This window comes from Mesitornis unicolor, unplaced genomic scaffold (genome assembly GCF_000695765.1).
Source record: "Mesitornis unicolor isolate BGI_N332 unplaced genomic scaffold, ASM69576v1 scaffold25020, whole genome shotgun sequence".
In the NCBI taxonomy this organism is placed as follows: Eukaryota; Metazoa; Chordata; class Aves; order Mesitornithiformes; family Mesitornithidae; genus Mesitornis; species Mesitornis unicolor.
The window spans coordinates 80,522-97,371 of NW_010157967.1; the positions used below are offsets into that span (position 1 = coordinate 80,522).

The following is a 16,850-nucleotide window of genomic DNA, read 5'->3' on the forward strand; positions in this document are numbered from 1 at the left end:
TTTCTTGCTTCTACCGAGCAGATTTTTGGCCAACATCTCTGTCACAGATGTGCTGATTCCAGCTGACTCCTCAGCCTATTTCTCTTCACTTATACATGATTGCTCTGAATAAATCACTGCTACCAGGCCGAGGTGAATCCGCAAGGAGCTTTTCAGAGAAGCGTTTCAATTAGAAATTTCAGAAAGTGCCGCCAATGTCATTTACAAAAAGGTTAATTTATTATTAAGCGACCTTGACTGCCCATTCCTTTACAATGTCTGGCATTGTAATTCAGAGGAATGGGATATAAAAACACTATTAAAAGATGAAAACTTTCCTAGAATAATCTTTTTTTGCCTCCACCTGAATTGTCTGTATTATGCAGAGGTATAAGCTCTGACAGGCATTGCGATGCTGTATTCTCCCCAGGTTTACGTGCAGTGCGATGTAACGGGCACACATTTTGACACCACCTGACTCCTTAATGATGATGATTCCATATCCTTTTGGAAAACACAAAACTGCCATCTCCTGACCTCAACATCAGTGCTAATGCTCCTGAGTGGATTTAGTTATAGCTACATCATATTCCAAAACTGTATGATGGACAGACTCACAATTTAGAAAATTAACTGTGTGTTATCAAAGTGGGAATACAGATTTTTTTTTTCCAGTTTTCTCTAGATAACAGAGGCCAAGTCATTGCAGAGAAGCACTGCACGGTAATTGCAGTTGATATTGTCATACAGAGCTTGCAATGACTTTACTGCCTCTGAAAAGTTCAGTTTATTGGAATATAGCAGATATACTTCAAAAATATCAGCTCTCTTTCCATTCAACATCTTTATTACTGAAGAAAAAGCTGTGGTCCTTTACTCAGATGAGTCCTTACTCACAGGGGAGGCTTGCCCGAGGAATGACTGCACAATTTGGCTTTCTGAACTTATCATTACGACCACCATTACCAATTTTGTGCTTGCTACTATTATCCGTGATTATTAATTAATGCTTAATGCATTTCCCCAGTAGTTCTATCACCCCTGCAGCAGCTCTGGGGAAATGTTGCTCTCCGTGGTTGTACACACACAAAGCAGCTGCAGCATGAGCCCAGGCTGGGTCAGCATCACAGAAACCCAGAATGGTTTGGTTTGGAAAGGACCTTAAAGCTCTGTCCAACCTCTGCCATGGGCAGGGACACCTCCACCAGCCCAGGCTGCTCAAAGCCCCATCCAACGTGGCCTTGAACACTGGGGGCATCCACAGCTTCCCTGGGCAACCTGTGCCAGTGTCTCACCACCCTCACAGTGAAGAATTTCTTCCTAATATCCAGTCTAAAACTCCCCTCTTCCAGTTTAAAACCATTCCCCCCTTTTCTATTGCTACCTGCCCTTGTAAAAAGTCCCTCCCCAGTTTTCCTGTAGGACCCCTTCAGGAACTGGAAGGCTGCAATTAAGTCTCCCCGGAGCCTTCTCTCCTCCAGGCTGAACAGCCCCAACTCTCTCAGCTGGTCCTTGTAGGGAAGGTGCTCCAGCCCCTGATCATCTTCATGGCCTCCTCTGGACCCACTCCAACAGCTCCATGTCCTTCTTACACTGGGGGCCCCAGAACTGGATGCAGGACTGCAGGTGGGGTCTGTCAGTCAGTGCAGGAGTCCCAGGCTGCTGGTCCTCTTCTCAGATCACTGCACCCCACTTCTTCCTGCACCACAGCTTCACTTTTCAAACACACTCTAGGCCCCACATTAGTGCAATAATAAAGGGAGATTTTTCTACAGAAATCAACTGAAATGGCAGCTTGGCTCTGACAGCCAACACCACTCCCCTGCAGGTTCCTCACCCCACACAGGCAGATCTAAGGCTCCCATCGCGTGTGACTTGATTTATTTGTTTGGCATTGCAATTTTACACCCTGGTTCATAAACACTGTGTCAGGTTGCTGTATCCTCTTTGCTCTGGCACTGACAAAAATTACAACACTATGGTACTATAGTATTTATAGACTTAAAATCTAGCAACCATGTCTTGCCAGACCTCAGGAATACACTAGAAAGGTCCTGAAGCATTACAGTACATTTACACAAAACACCTGCCTCGATTTTTTTTCAAAACAAGCTGTTGAAATCTAGACTAAGAAGAAAGGTACCAGCTTGTTCAGAATATTACATTTTTTTATGGTACTTATAAAAATGGTGCACTTCTCTGGCTAAATTCTGGCCAAGAAGCCACAACTTCCTATCAAAAATTTTTACTTATCTCAAATGAGTTTCAAAGTGTATAGCTTGTACCTAAACAGTTTTTCCTGTGCACTATAGCTTTGTGTTGATATAACAGCTGCCAGTGGGCAAAGTGATTCCCACATATGGCACAAAGCTCTGTCTTGCATAGCAAAAGAAAACTTCCTTGTACTGAAACACAGAATGATTCAAGGTGCACAGGGGTATATAGAATACATAGAATATATCATGGACTATGTATCATGGACTGTTCTGCTTATCATGTGGTGATGAAGGTACAGCTGAGAATAAACAAAAAAATTATAGGATTGCCTTAAAGACAGTCTGACATGCTTCTCACCTTACCATTCCCCTACTGTTCAAAGGGAAATTAGTATATTTTTTTCCTATTTTAGTGCAATGAAGCCAAAAGAAAAGTTATCACCACTTTGAAAACGAACAACTAGTGACTGTGCTTTAAAGGTGTTTTCTTCTGTGAAAGCCTTACCAACATTCCTGTGATGGGACATCTTAAACTGAAGACATTCTTAGACAAGGGAAAAAAAGCCACTTTCAGAAGAATACCTGGAGGTTCTTCTGGTCAGAAGGTGGTTGGTGTAAGGAAAAACTTGAATTGTTAAAGTAAACTTAATAAAAGTAAATCTGCATTCTATAGAGCAAGGCTTCAATTTCGTAAGCTAACATGCAACTACTTCTGGTGTTGCTTAACTGTGAACAGGACTGAACATGTGCATTTCCAAGTTTTAAATTGAACACAGAGTATTATACCAGTGTTTTCATTTCTGCATTAGATAAACTTTAGCACTAAAATGGAATATTGGGAACTTAATGACTTTGCTTTAATAAGACCTAAACTTTTAATTAACCTGCCAAGACAAATTAGAGCCCATAGCTCTTAGGTAACTATTGCAGACAGCTGAGACTCAACACCAATGTCTCTTCTGGGAGAGGGATTAATGGCAGCTTTGGAATGAGTCTGCTTTTTTCAGCAAAGAAAAGAAGTCCATTAAACAATGACTGTGGCTAGAAGAAAGCTGAGTGCTAGCTGTATGGAGCAATCTTTAAATTACAACCAACTGAATTTGGGTACATGAACAATTTCAGCAGGTCAGTCAAATTTAAAATTAAATATTATTGAATCAGAATCAGATTCTGGTATTTACAGGGTGGAGGAAGAAGATCCAGTGTGCTAGGCTGTCAGGCAGCCCACAGGCAGCATCTCTTCCTCCTTGGACAGCAACAAATCAGTGCCTGTGTGCTGAGGGGCACTTCACTGCTAGAGAAACTGAGAGAACTCTTTAGTTAATTTGTTCTTCTTAAGAAATCTCAGCTTCTTTCTGTTAGCAAGGAGAAACAGAGATTCCTGTTGCTGTGGTTCCTGCTACCAAGCCTTGCAGTGCTCTTTACTGGAGTTTTAACCCCAGTACTCTGCCTGAACTCCAGCTTGAGTGATTTTGACAGTGCTCAAAGGCAGGACTGTCTGTCACACAAAACTGCTGCATGGTGCTGCTGTGCACACTTCAATCATTCCTATACCTCTGATCCAGAAAGGGAAAAAAACCCCAACCAATCAACCAAAAAAACCTAAATAAAAAGAAGATCAAAGGAAGAAAATGAAGCAGGGAATTTCAAGCTTGTAATCCATCTTTGGCACTGGGTAGAATCTCATTACGGATGTAGCTGTTTAAAAGGCCTACAAAATACTTACGAGATATTTAAGGCCTAACAGTATTCAGCCTGTTGCTAAATACATCTCCAACAGCATTCTCTCTGAAACCACACAAAGCTACCATGCAATTTGAGTATGTGCGTTAATACCTGGCCTCAAGGCGTATTTGGGAGGTGAGGAATAATACAGGAAATCCTTACCAATAGCAGTAGTAAGAAAAGAAACCACTTCCGACTCCTTGCCGTCATTGTAGAAGGCTAAATGCCATATTCCTGAATCTAAATACTGGATAAACCCCGTCTCGTGGCTGGACAAGGGCACAAAAGCTCTGTGTTGCCGCTGAGGTCCTTCTAAGCTCCTGGCCTCCTGGGTCAGCAGACGTCTTCCATCCAGGAGCTCCACAAAGTCAAACTGAAACAGAAAGAAGAACGATGTCTGTGTGCATTTCAGGCTCCCCCAAGCTTGTTCTGAGTCTACAGAAGTACCATAAACAGGATTTTCTCCGGGAACTCAAGTTTCTGGACTGCCTGCAAGCAACCATTTAGGAAATAGCTCATATATGAATGTATTCTTCTGTAACCACATGAATCAGGAAATCATCTTAATTTAGAATGTGACTTGGGGATATTGAACCTACTGATGTGTTCTCATTCTGTAGAAACACAGGCAGAGAAACATGAATCGCAGAATCGCAGAATTGTAGCATCACAGAATACCAGGTTGGAAGGGACCACAAGGATCATCCAGTCCAAGCTCTCAAGGTAAAAGTATAGTTTAAATGAGATGAGTCAGCACCCTGTCAAGTGACTCTTAAAACTGACCAGTGTAGGGGAATTTACCACTTCCCCTGGGAGGTTGTTCCAATGTCTGATTGATCTCATGGTAAAAAAAGTTCTTCTGGAGTTCAATGGGAATCTCCCCAGAAGCAGCTTGTATCCATTACCCCTCATCTTTTCCATGTGACTCCTTGTGAAATGGGAGTCTCCATCTTCTTGGTAGCCACTCTTTATGTACTAATACATGGTGATAAGGTCCCCCCTAACCCTTCTCTTCCCTGAGGTCCAGGGACCATGACTAAATTGCACTTATGTAAGTAAAACGACAAGAAGCTTATTTGTTAACTTCTTTGTATCTTGGCTAATAAGGAAAATAGAAAAATGTATCAAGCCTAACTGGGTGGTTTGCCAGAATTGCTATGGGTCACCAAGGAAAAGATTAGAGGTATTTGTAATCTGACCAGTCATTTCTTGCTATCTACGAGATGTAGATTCTTAAAGCTTAGTGAGATGAAAACAATTTCAAGGCACCCAGCTACAGTGGGTCACTGTTGTTATGGTCTAATCTGGATTATGCTTATTTAGGGTTTCGTGCCAAAATTACAAGTTTATTTTTATAAGTATTTGCAAGATGCTGCTGTGGATGTCAATGACTTTGCAAAGTTCCTAGTTCCTGGTTGTAAATAGCACCACAAATGGATTGTGCTTCATTGCATTTTAATACATCAGAGATTTTTAATATGCAAGTAGAGTTATTGCAACCAAGGAAATCGTAGATAAAATACAATGTTAATAAATATGAATTATACAAATGGAAAAAAAGCCTCCAACAAGCTGTGATGGCCAATCCCTAAAATTTATGATTTAACAAAATTTGGCCTAGGTTAAAAAGAGTTTAAATAATGAATTGATCTAGGAAAAATAAATCTAATAGACCATAATAAAACTGTGCCACTTTTATTATGATTTGTTGAGAAGAATGAGAATAAATTCCTTTAGTTAACAGTTTAGGCATCTGCAGGCTCTGTTTGGAAGACTACAGAAATTTGGAACTTGCATTTTGCTCCTACTTATTAGTGTCCATAGTCATTGGCAACCTTGACCAGAAGACAGACTACCACAGGCAGACAAAAGTTTTCCAAATTGAATCTGGAATAATTTGTTGGTTTAGCATGGGTAAATAGGATTTCTAACATTTTACGAAATTCAGGAGTATATGCTAAGGTTCTACAGCCTTGAGATTAACTCAAAGATCCTGAAAGAGAACAGACTGTGTTAAGGCCCACACTATCAAAGATGGATTAGCTAAACAGGAAAAATAACACATTAAAACAGAAGAAAACCTGATTGTTGGCTAAAGTTTTACTACTACTGCAATCAACTAGATAGGCTGGGGAAAATAAAATTAATCTTTTATTAAAATCTTCCGAGGAAGATTGTATCACTGCTTTAAGCATACACTTTGCCAAAGTCCTGTTTATAAAATTCCTTCAGAATTTGGACATACAGAACTCATTCAGTAGATTTATGGGGTGCAGCAAATACTCTGGATTATGCAAGAGAAAAGATGAGATGTGTGTAATATGTATTAACTATGAGAGAAATGTGTACAATTTCAACACAGAAAACAGGTTACCTATTTAATAACTTCTAACGCTACTAAGAAATGGTGCGATTAAGTGTTAAGGATTAAACTTCATATAAAAATTTACAGAAGGAGAACAATGTTTTAATTGAAAGCAGGTTTATAAAATAATAAATCTAGGAAAAGGAATAGTTTCCAAAGTAAATCAAATATTAACAAGCAATGTATCAATATTTTTTCAGTATCTGCAGTTTCATTAAGTTATTTCTTCAGAACAGGGTGTGTTTGGGGATCTGTTTCTATTAGTGCACCATGATTTTTATTGTTTGAATAAAAATGTCTCTCTGGTAATTTTTGGTGAGTTTTTGGTCCAGATGATGATTTTTTTTCATGCACTTGGCAGCTCTCAATTAGTGGCTATGCAAAAAGCAGCACTTACAAGGATTCTGAGCAAGTGCATCGCAATAATATTGACAAACATGTGCCACATCCCATCTTCAATGTCTTATCCTCAGCTGAGGCTTCAGCTGATGCACAACCACGCTATTTTACATGGGAAGGGTCCTGACACAAACAAAGCACTCAGAATATCCCAACAGAAATAAGGCTAAATAAAACCCAGCAGCTATAGTGAAGTTGGTGTGGGCTTCTGCATCACTTAAAGCAGTACTATGGTTGGGTGCAGTGCCCTGATGCATTGAAAAATTTTCAATAGACTTGACGATTAGGTGTGAAAGTTTACATTTGTTATTTAAACAAATGAAACTATTCATGTAATAACTCCTCTTATTTTCCTGTAACAGAAATTAATAATTATAATAAGCAAGAAAATAAGAGTTAATACAGACTGCTGATCTACAATTACTATTGTAGTGTTGTGATCATGACTTGAGTTTTTTATTTAAGTAATACAAGAATTTTAATTTTAACTGTTTGAATCTCCCTGTAAAAAGAGATTGATTAAAAACGGGCAATAACAGCACTGCTGTGTCACTGAATTTATGATCTGCTGATCCTATTGGAATATTTTAATTTCGTAGAAAAGTAAGCAGAGAAAGTGTAGATTTATTATATCGCTTTGACTTAAATAAGTTGCAGGTGTGTTAATATGTAGAAAATACCATATTAGCCAGAAAGATTGTAATAAACTTATGTGTATGTTCAAAAAGAAAATAAAGGCAGGCTATTTCTATATATCTCAAATAGTTCTGATGGTTGCTAGGCTTTTCAGTTAACAGTGGAGGGCAAGGGTAAGTTACAACTCTAATATAAATCCGGTAATACTTTGGTAACTCACTGGTGTAAGTGGAAGTAAGATGCTTTGCATTGCCAGAGTTACACCCTAAGGTATTAATCAATCTGGTTAAGAACAGCTTAGAAACCGGGATGGAAAGCAGAGGAAATAATGTACAAAATCCTTATTTAAGGGGATGGTTCTTCAGGGCTTTTCCCAGAAAGCCATTTCTTGATACGGCTTTTGCCAAGGTGTGCCGAGAAAAGCAACTGCTCTCATTTTAGTCCTACAGAATAATAACTATATCTTGATTTCTGCTTTTCTGTAAAAATTTTATTTTGTTTGGTTTTACAGCAATTACTGGGCCCTGAGCAATCTGAGCCTAACCTGACAGCCAATGTGCATAATGTGAGGACTTGGCTGCAGGCTTTTCAGCGCAGGAGACAAAAGTGAATCTTGCTCCCATGAAGGTGAGAGACTGGGGTCTGTCTGCTGTTACCATGAGAGGGGAAAGGCAGAGGCTGAAAGAAACAAACCTGTGATACACAAGATTGCTTAAGATATAATCCATAAGAACATACAATTTAAGACAGCTATTATTTAAATTAAATGAGGTCCCATTACCTGTGTATGTGATGGTGGGAGGCCTTTTCTGCCATAGATGCCAACCAGCGCAGCCTTTCCTAAAGACACATTGAACTTCAGATGCACTGGGTGGTCGATGAACACCTGAGATCTCCAAAAGATACCAGGAGGGATCTTCTGTGTGGCTCGTCTGCCAACATCGATTTCTCCAGAGTCTATAAAACTGTCGTCTGGAAATAAACTACTGGGCTTTCCTGGCAAAACACAGGCACAAAAAATCTTGGATTAGCCTTAGATCCTAAAAGTAATCCAATCATAGTGGTATCTCTGACATTGATCTTGAGAAACAGACTATTAACGTCCTGAAGTCTTCAGAGTACTTTGTGTGGCCAATCCATATCATTATGGGAGGAAAAGTGGCAGGGTTATTCCCGGCTTCAGTAACTGTTCAGAAACTGTTTGGTTTGAAAACATGAACATGGGAAGAGCAACCTGGAGAAAAATGGCCTTTTATTCAAATTGTCACAGAAAGTGTGCAATTACATTCTGAAGATACGAATAAATCATCTGACATTATATCCTGAATGAATAGAAGTTCACAGATGGAGAAGTCATCATTAAATTAGCAGAGAGATGTGCAGTAATAGCGAGGTAGACACGTGTCACAGAATGGAATGGTAGTGTGGAGAACAGCAGCATGAACGGTGCCTAAGTGGGGACAGGACAATGCTTCTCTATTAAATTAATTCTTGACAGTGGTACCAGTACCTGAAATTTGTTCAACAGTCCAAAAAACAGCTAAAGAACAAAAGAGGACTGAGGAAAATGAAGGATATCATACCCTGCACTTGAGTAATATCTACTAGGAAACATGAGAGGTTTTAATTGGGTTTCAATGCAATCTGTAAAGCGTGTTACGATTGTCCATCTTCCCTCAGAGACAAGGAAATGGAGGCATCTGTTTCTTAGAGTGACCACCAGGATGGAGAGCCTGGGTATCCAGATGGCAATCAGTACCTGCTGTAACAGCCATAGGAGTCAGCAGGGAGCCCGGCATCCCTGGAAAACACATCTGGGAAATTCCAGGTTAGAGATTCAGACACTCGCAGTTCTCAAAACTGGTGGTTGCTTTGAAAAATCTGGACCCAAAGGAAGCCAAGGCAAGGGGGGGCAGAATGAAAAAGGAAATTCCAGAACATTGCCTTTTCAGCCTTTGCTAAAACCAGCAGCCGCAGCTTCACCTGCAGCGCATAAAGACGATGAAGAAGGCAACTGTTTAGCAAACAGCCTTTATCTAAGGACACTTCTAGTTGAAAAGTAGGCAGTAGTGTCACCTGAAAGATTTTGGCTTTAGTAAGGAGAGTACCATGCTGCCAACAAGGACTAATTAGAAATTTTAGAAATTCAAATAAATTTGTTATTTCATCTCTGTGCCATTACTGCACCCTACTCAAGCAATTCTAACAAGACAAGAAGGAAGCTTTCAGGTATGTACAAACCTTTGTAGGAAAATCACATTGGGAGATTTTTTGTCTTCTACACCCTACATCTGGAAATTGGGAAACAATAGTATCTTTTCCCACCCATCAAGAATTCAAGTCAAAAAGTCTTAAAATTTACTTGCTGTGTTGAAAAGGTGATTGGTAGAACAACCTTTCATTTCATTGTTTCAAGTTATAATATTTCCTTTAATATTATAATATTTCCTTAAATTTCTCCATTTACCATCCCAACATAAACTCTCCAGGAGAAACAGATGTAAATTGTTAGCTCTCTCTGAAACTCCATATAGAAATTACCTGTTAACAAAAGTCCTTGAAGTCTTCTTTGTAGGATGGAGAATTTTTCTCTAAATATATGGGGTTTTTTTTTACTTATGTAAATCTTTTTAGCAGAACTTTTGGTCCCAATAAGACTAACACCTGGTTTAAAGTTAGCAAAGGCTTAAGTACACTGTTGGAGCAGGACTTGATGGCAAGTTTCCTTTCTGTGCTGTCTTGTGGCAGCAGTTTTATGCACAACAGCACAGTCTAGAAAGCGAAGGGTGTATACGTGTTCTTAGAAAAAAAGCTATAGGTCATTTTATAAGATCCTCATTTATCTTTGTTCATCGCATTCAAATAAATACAGGTGGGAAATCTGCTGACTTTTTATCCTTTTTTTAGTGAAAGCATATATTAATAGAGATAAACAGAAGCAGCTTAGGTAAATGGACATTCTTTCCAAATAATTTTGTGCTGATAGAGTAAAAATGTACAATGAAAATCAACTAGCTTGATTCCGAAGGGGATTACTTTATCAGCTGAATTGTTAATATTTATTTGGCATACTAAAAATTACTTTTCACACTGCCAGGATTAAAGGAAACAGTTCCCATGCCTTCATGTAAAGTTTCTTATTCCATTATTATAAGAAGAAAAGGTTCAGGATTCTATTAAAAAAAGCACTAAAGACATCACATGTTTTGGTTGCAATGAAGGACACTTTTTTCTGATTACTACTGACATGTCTTATAGATTCTTAGAAATTCAGATGAAAAAGTAAAGTATTTGATATGCACCCTGATTGTTCATTAATACTGCACATCAGAGGGAATCAGGCAAGGTGAGAACTTAGTATGATAGACGTAGCTATGCAAGAGAGAGCCTGGAGGAAACAAGCCCGGTATCTATTCTGCCTGCGCTTGCTCATGCCAGCAAAAATCCTTCTGTGATTGCAAAAGAAAATTTCACAGAAATCATTGTTTGTACACACAATTACGAAATTGATGTCTGCTTGTGGTGGACAAGTTGTAGAGCTGATATCACTGGAGCTGTTATATCACGGGAGCTGTTGTATCATTGGAGCTGTTATGCCACATTGCCAGCGGCTGATGTCTCTCCTGATGCAGATGTTCAAAGAAAGGCTCTGCACCAGGCTGAACCAGCCCCTGAAATCCATCCCTGCTTCATCAGTTTTTAACCTCGAGTAGGATCAGGCCCCGTGGACTGGATAATTCATAAAGAAAGTACAATAAGAAAGCCATTTCAGCTTCTAATCAGAAATGAGCTTTTAATCAGAATACCTGACTCCTTAAAACTAACTTCAGGTCTGAATTCTTAATTGGGCTGTCAGTTACTTTGCTCTTTCCACATATTACCTTGAACTTTTTAGTTGCCATAGCAACTGTTCCTAATTTATTTGGATCTCAAAATGAACTATTTCATTTCAGCCCTTGCCGAATCTGCTGGTATTTTTGACAGCAAGGTACCCTGACTCATCAAAACACTTCAGAACACACTTACATTTCTCTGACTTCAATTGCTGTTGATTACATGCTTAAATGTAAGCATGTGATTAAGTGCTTTGCTAAACAGGGATGGGTTTAAACACAGGTAAATGCCATGCTGGAGCACAGCCACAGATGAGAAGGGATGAGTATTGCTGAGAACTGGCAAGACGTTGGTAATGATTCATTCAGATCAGCTGTAAGGATATTCAAACACATCCCAGCCTATTTCATTGTGATCAGGGAGACTTTCAAATATATTTAATTAATTTTAAAATAAATTTCTGTCCCATACGTTTTGGTTTAGAACAGCAGCCATGCAACACTGTTAGTCCAGAGTTAGCTGTGCAGTCAATTGATGGGGAGAGAGCTGTATTTTAAGGCTGGACAGTGTTAGTTCTGCAATAAAGATGTTGTCCGGATGTGTTTTTTAGTCAGGACAAGATATTCTCGTCTAAAGCCTACAGATTCCCTAAGATCTATACAAAGCACTAACCTGAGGGGTCTTCTAACAACATAACTAGGGTATTTCCCAGATTTCTCCTTTAGCAGAGATTTTTGACAGCAATCAAAACTTCTACTGATGCCACTGTACGCATGGCTGAAAACGAAATCAAGTGGAAGTTTTACACTTGGATGGCAGTTTTGGATACATCCACTTATTTTCATTTTGACTTTTAAAAGGAAATGGACAGATCAAAACTAGATGTTTCAAAAATGAAACATATGGCAAGTGAGAGGGGAAAAATAAAAAGGATCTGTCGTGAAGTATTTCTGAAAACAACAGCAGGGGTATCTGCAGCTTGCTATGGTGTCTAGTAAGGTCTGCTGAGAATAACCCGCTTAGCAGATTTTTCCTTGTAGCAACTTGATGTTAGCCATCACTTGCCAGTAAATACACTGTTTTAAGGAACACGCATCATTATGGCCTTTATTTGGACTAATAAAGACAGATAAGCTCTTAAAGCAAAAAATACTGCCATCCATTTAAAGTAAACATGTAAATATAAATATAGGCTCAGCGAAAGTCTAGGGAACTGTGCAAACCTTTGAGTTCAATGAGTGGCCAGAACAGTAGCAAACTTCTTATCACTTACCCAAAAACTTCTTCCCCCAAAATAACGACCTAAAATAGTCAATGACTTCAATTTTCCTGGAATCTGTTAACCTCGTATAGAGAAGCTTGACCCACAAACAAAAGAGCTTCCTGAAAATTTGAATTTCTCATTTCTCCAGCTAAATCTTGAGAGGGATAAAACACCTCTCCTTTGCAGCGCTTACAGGTACTTTTGGCAGTGCTGCCTCTCTACAAAGCTGTAAGATGTAAAGCTGCTGGATAATGCTCCGCTGAATTAAGAAACCAGAGGTCGCTTCTAATTTCAATTAAAATTGCGAGCTGTGGACATTGTGGTACTTTGTGGAGGCTAGGTCTTTTTTTCTGGATACTTTCGTCCAGCTCTGGAGTGTCAAAACTCACAGTGCAATAGCTCTTAGTAAATATTTTGGTCCTCAAAAGATTTGGTACTAGGGTGGCAACAAACAGGCAAACTCAGAGATTTTTGTAATGTTGTACAGAAAGCTTGATCCGGTGCTGCATGAATCATTTAATTTTCAAGACACAACTTTTCCCCCATGAAAACAGCCACTCGAGGCAGGGTTTTCATGATGGTCTTCTGTAGCCTATGAGATGGAGTACAGATACCTTGAGAATGCCTCCGACGTGTTGTGAGGGCTGCACACAGTTTTATCGCATCAGTGGACACCAGAAGGGTATGAGACTTAGAAACATAGGGAAACAAGACTGACAACTACTAGTTCTAGATGTGAAAGACTGGAAAAAAAGCACCTGGTGATGGCAGCATTGAGGGTAATGGAAGATGACATTGGATGGTTGGAGGTCAGAGGCAGACAGAAGACTCACAACATGGACACACACCAACCATACCTTCACTGGCTCCTTTGCCTTTCCTGTCAGGTAACTCTAACCCTGTGCCCCCCGAAGGATATAAGGAGACGTCCGTTGGCACTGGCCAACTGCTGGCTGTGTCTTCCGTGATCTCATACATCTGCCCTTCCATCGGCTGCAGGTGCCAGTTTAGGCCAAACAGGTGCATGGCTGTGGTGAGCAATGAGAAAAGTCATCTTTTTCTGTCTGGGAGAGTTTCAGAACTACGCGGACACTTTCTAAACCCTCACTCCACTGCGCTATCAGTGGTCACTGCTTTAGGACAAGAATGGGATTCATGTAATTAGACAGCCTCTGCTGCTTCTACCATACCAACTCCTTAGGTCTTTCCACCCACATAAACTCATTTTAGATCACCTGTACCAATCCACTCTGTTTCTTCCAGCAGAAGCACTCCTGACTCACGGCCTGTGTGGGAGAATAACCAGGCACAGTGTTTCCGAAAGCTCCCAATGACAATGTGGTGAACACAGAAATACAAGGAATACTACCTATCAACATATCAATAAATCCCAGGAAACTGCACTCTGGTTTGTTTGCTGTATTCATAGCATCTTATATAGTTTCTTTTTTGTTTTAGTTTGTTGGTTTTTTTAACCCACCAATTATACGCAGAAGCTCTTATAGACATCTCTGACAGTTTTTCCTGAATAAGACCAAGTAAAAGCTGAGGCAATTTAAGATCCATCTTGTGCACATGCCTTTGTGCTCAGCACCAGAAATGCCAGTGACTGTGACTGAGCACTCCTTATAAAAACTCAGCTTCCCCTGTTCAGATCAAAGACACATCCTCAAGATCTGAAAACAAGCAGTGCCATTTAGATTTGTGTGATACCAGGGCATAGCTCTCTGTAGGTTTCTGGGCCATGCAAAGTCATCCAGTGTACATGTGAATCTATTTGAAGGCATTACATAAAGACAAGTGAAGTTAAGGAACAAGGCAGAAAACCTAAAAATCAAAAACATGTATGAGGAGTAAGGAAAATCATATGCTTATGCAACTAATACTTGCCCCTTGAAAATATAAAGCAAAAGAATGTGGCTTCCCGTATCAGTTCTTCCGTCCTCAACATAAACACTTCATACTCAATCAGTATCCAGTTTAGCTTCAGGCTCTGCACAGCGAACCGATCCGGTATTTGCTGCACTTGGAATGACATTTCTTTTGTAAGGGAACGCCTTGATATTTTACACTGCAATTTCTCTGAGAAAGTGTACAATGGCACTAACATCACAGCCACTTAACATAAACAAAAGCAGTAAAGAAACAGAGTATTTCCATTGCCTATAGTTCTCATTTTATTCACAGAGATACATCTGAGCTTGGCAAACACTGTCAGGGACAAGTGGTTAGTAGATTTAAATCTGTGCATCAGGAACAATCTTCTCAAGAGGACTGAAAAGTAATCTGAGTAGTTCTCCAAAAAGAGCATGTTTAGGCAATTTAGCAAAATCGGTGATTTTTTCCGCTTCAGTCTCAGTTAGGTCATCTATCATTTACTAACATGAATAAGCTTGTCTTTGCACTACTACAACATCACAAAACACAATGAGAGCAAAACTGTCCTTTCACTGTGTAAGCGGAGACTGGGCTTGTTAACAAACTCTTAACCTTTAAGAAAGAAAATACTCTCCTAAACTCCCAAACAGCAAGGAAGCACAGCAAGGAAGGTCTCCCGAGGACCTGCTCAAAGCTCAAACATTCTTATACAGGTACACAAACCGAGAAGGAATGGCACGAACACAACTGGTAATTCAACCAGAATACCTTAGGCAGAGGGGCCAGTATTTACATCTGAAAGGAGGATATTTACGTGGCAGAGAAACTGTGCAAGGGAAAGGAGGAAATCAGACTGTGAGCAAGGAATTTGCATCACGTATTTGGCACTGCTATGCTTGCAGAAAATCTTTGTGTTTATACGGCCCTCATCATCAGAGTGGCTGGGCACTTCATAGTTATTAACCTCATAAAACCCCGTCAGGTAGGAATCTGTTATTTCTACTGCACAGAAAGGAAGAAGAGAACTACAGCAAATTAAGGGACCAACTCACTTCACTTCTCTGGGCATTAAAATAGGATTGTGTGTGAATTCACTTAACTTACTCTATGCTCACACAAGCCCTCACAGGCATTTCATGCATCCCTCTGTCAGCAGCTTTTGTGCTAAGCTCAGTACTGGATGCTGCTGGAGAATGGCATCCAGACGGGACCAGAGCATCACCCAGGTACCGCTGAGCTGTTTCAGATCTCAGGCGTTTTGGTGCTCTGAGCATGTGCAAGCTCCCATGTTTAACCATAGGGATGTTTGTAGTTCAAAGCGGAATGAAAACTGTACTGTTCACTTCTCCGAACTCAGGCCATCTTAGACAGCAAGCACCCCTGATGGCTCTGCTGGCCCTAAATGCTTAATCTCAACTCCATCTACCAGATGTCTTCATATTACAATGGCTCGCATGAGCTTATACTGGGCATCACTGGTTGAGGCTGAAATTCAGCAAATGTTTTTTCCACCAGACCACTTGAATTACTCTACCCTTTGGATATCATAGTGTAAGTGCCACATGAACTCTTAGGTACACATTGAAACACCATTGTTTCCCCAAAAGGACATTGTTTCCCCTTCTCTCCTCAGGAGGAATTTGTTGCTTATAGATCATTATTTACTGCAAGAAAATAAAGGTGAAGAACTCAGCATTGCTTTGGGTGTAGTGGAAAATCTAATAATATTTCTTACAGGCATACAAAATGCTTTTAAAAACACCTGAGAGGAAATGTCTTATGAAGGGAACATCTTGCTTCAGTGTAACGACAGAACTGGTAGCCTGGAAATGCTACAGCTTTTCTGCACATTATCCATCCCCTTGAATCAACCATTCCATGTCACCATTCATTCCTAAACATTTACAAAGTGTCTTACAGTGTCCCAATCCAGAAGATATGACAAAATTATCTGTAACATAGGTACTGTGTTATCACACAGTGATAAAAGGGCTGCATTAATATATTAACTTTTGTCTTTGATTAGTAGATTTTGTCTAAAGCAAAAAGCTTCTTGTGTACATTGGTCCCATCATCACACAGATCATAGAATTGAAGAACCATAGAAAGGTTTGGGCTGGAAGGGACCTTTAAAGGCCATCTAGTTGCAAACCCCCTGCCATGAGCAGGTACATCTTGCACTAGGTCAGGTTCCTCAAAGCCCTGTCTAATCTGACCTTCAACACTTCCAGGAATGGGGCATCCACAACTTCTCTGGGCAACCTGTGCCAGTGTCTCACCACCCTCACAGTACAGAATTTCTTACATCAAATCTAAATCTACTCTCTTTTAGTTTAAAGCCATTACCCCTTGTCCCCTCACAACGGACCCTGGTAAAAAGTCTCTCTCCACCTTTCTTATAAGCCCCCTTTAAGTACTGAAAGGCTGTAAGAAGGTCTCCAATGAGGACCCATGAGAATAAGATCTACACATACCATGCACACAAAAGCACAAAAATCTGAGAAACAAAGAGAGTTATTTGAAAAACATTTTTGTTACTAAGTGGCTTAAAAAG

At 39.9% G+C, this 16,850-nt stretch overlaps 1 protein-coding gene across 1 annotated transcript in view; it reads right to left on the bottom strand.

Annotated features, from left to right (window-relative positions):
• LOC104538759 (teneurin-4-like) overlaps positions 1-9,119 on the bottom strand; it is a 51,655-nt gene extending 42,536 nt beyond the window's left edge. The window contains exons 1-3 of the mRNA XM_010182082.1: positions 9,080-9,119; positions 8,102-8,316; positions 4,083-4,293 (exon numbers count right to left, since the gene is read on the bottom strand). Coding sequence (XP_010180384.1) covers positions 4,083-4,293; positions 8,102-8,316; positions 9,080-9,119 — 466 coding nt within the window. The remainder of the gene's footprint in view (positions 1-4,082; positions 4,294-8,101; positions 8,317-9,079) is intronic.
• Between the last annotated feature and the right edge of the window lie 7,731 nt (positions 9,120-16,850).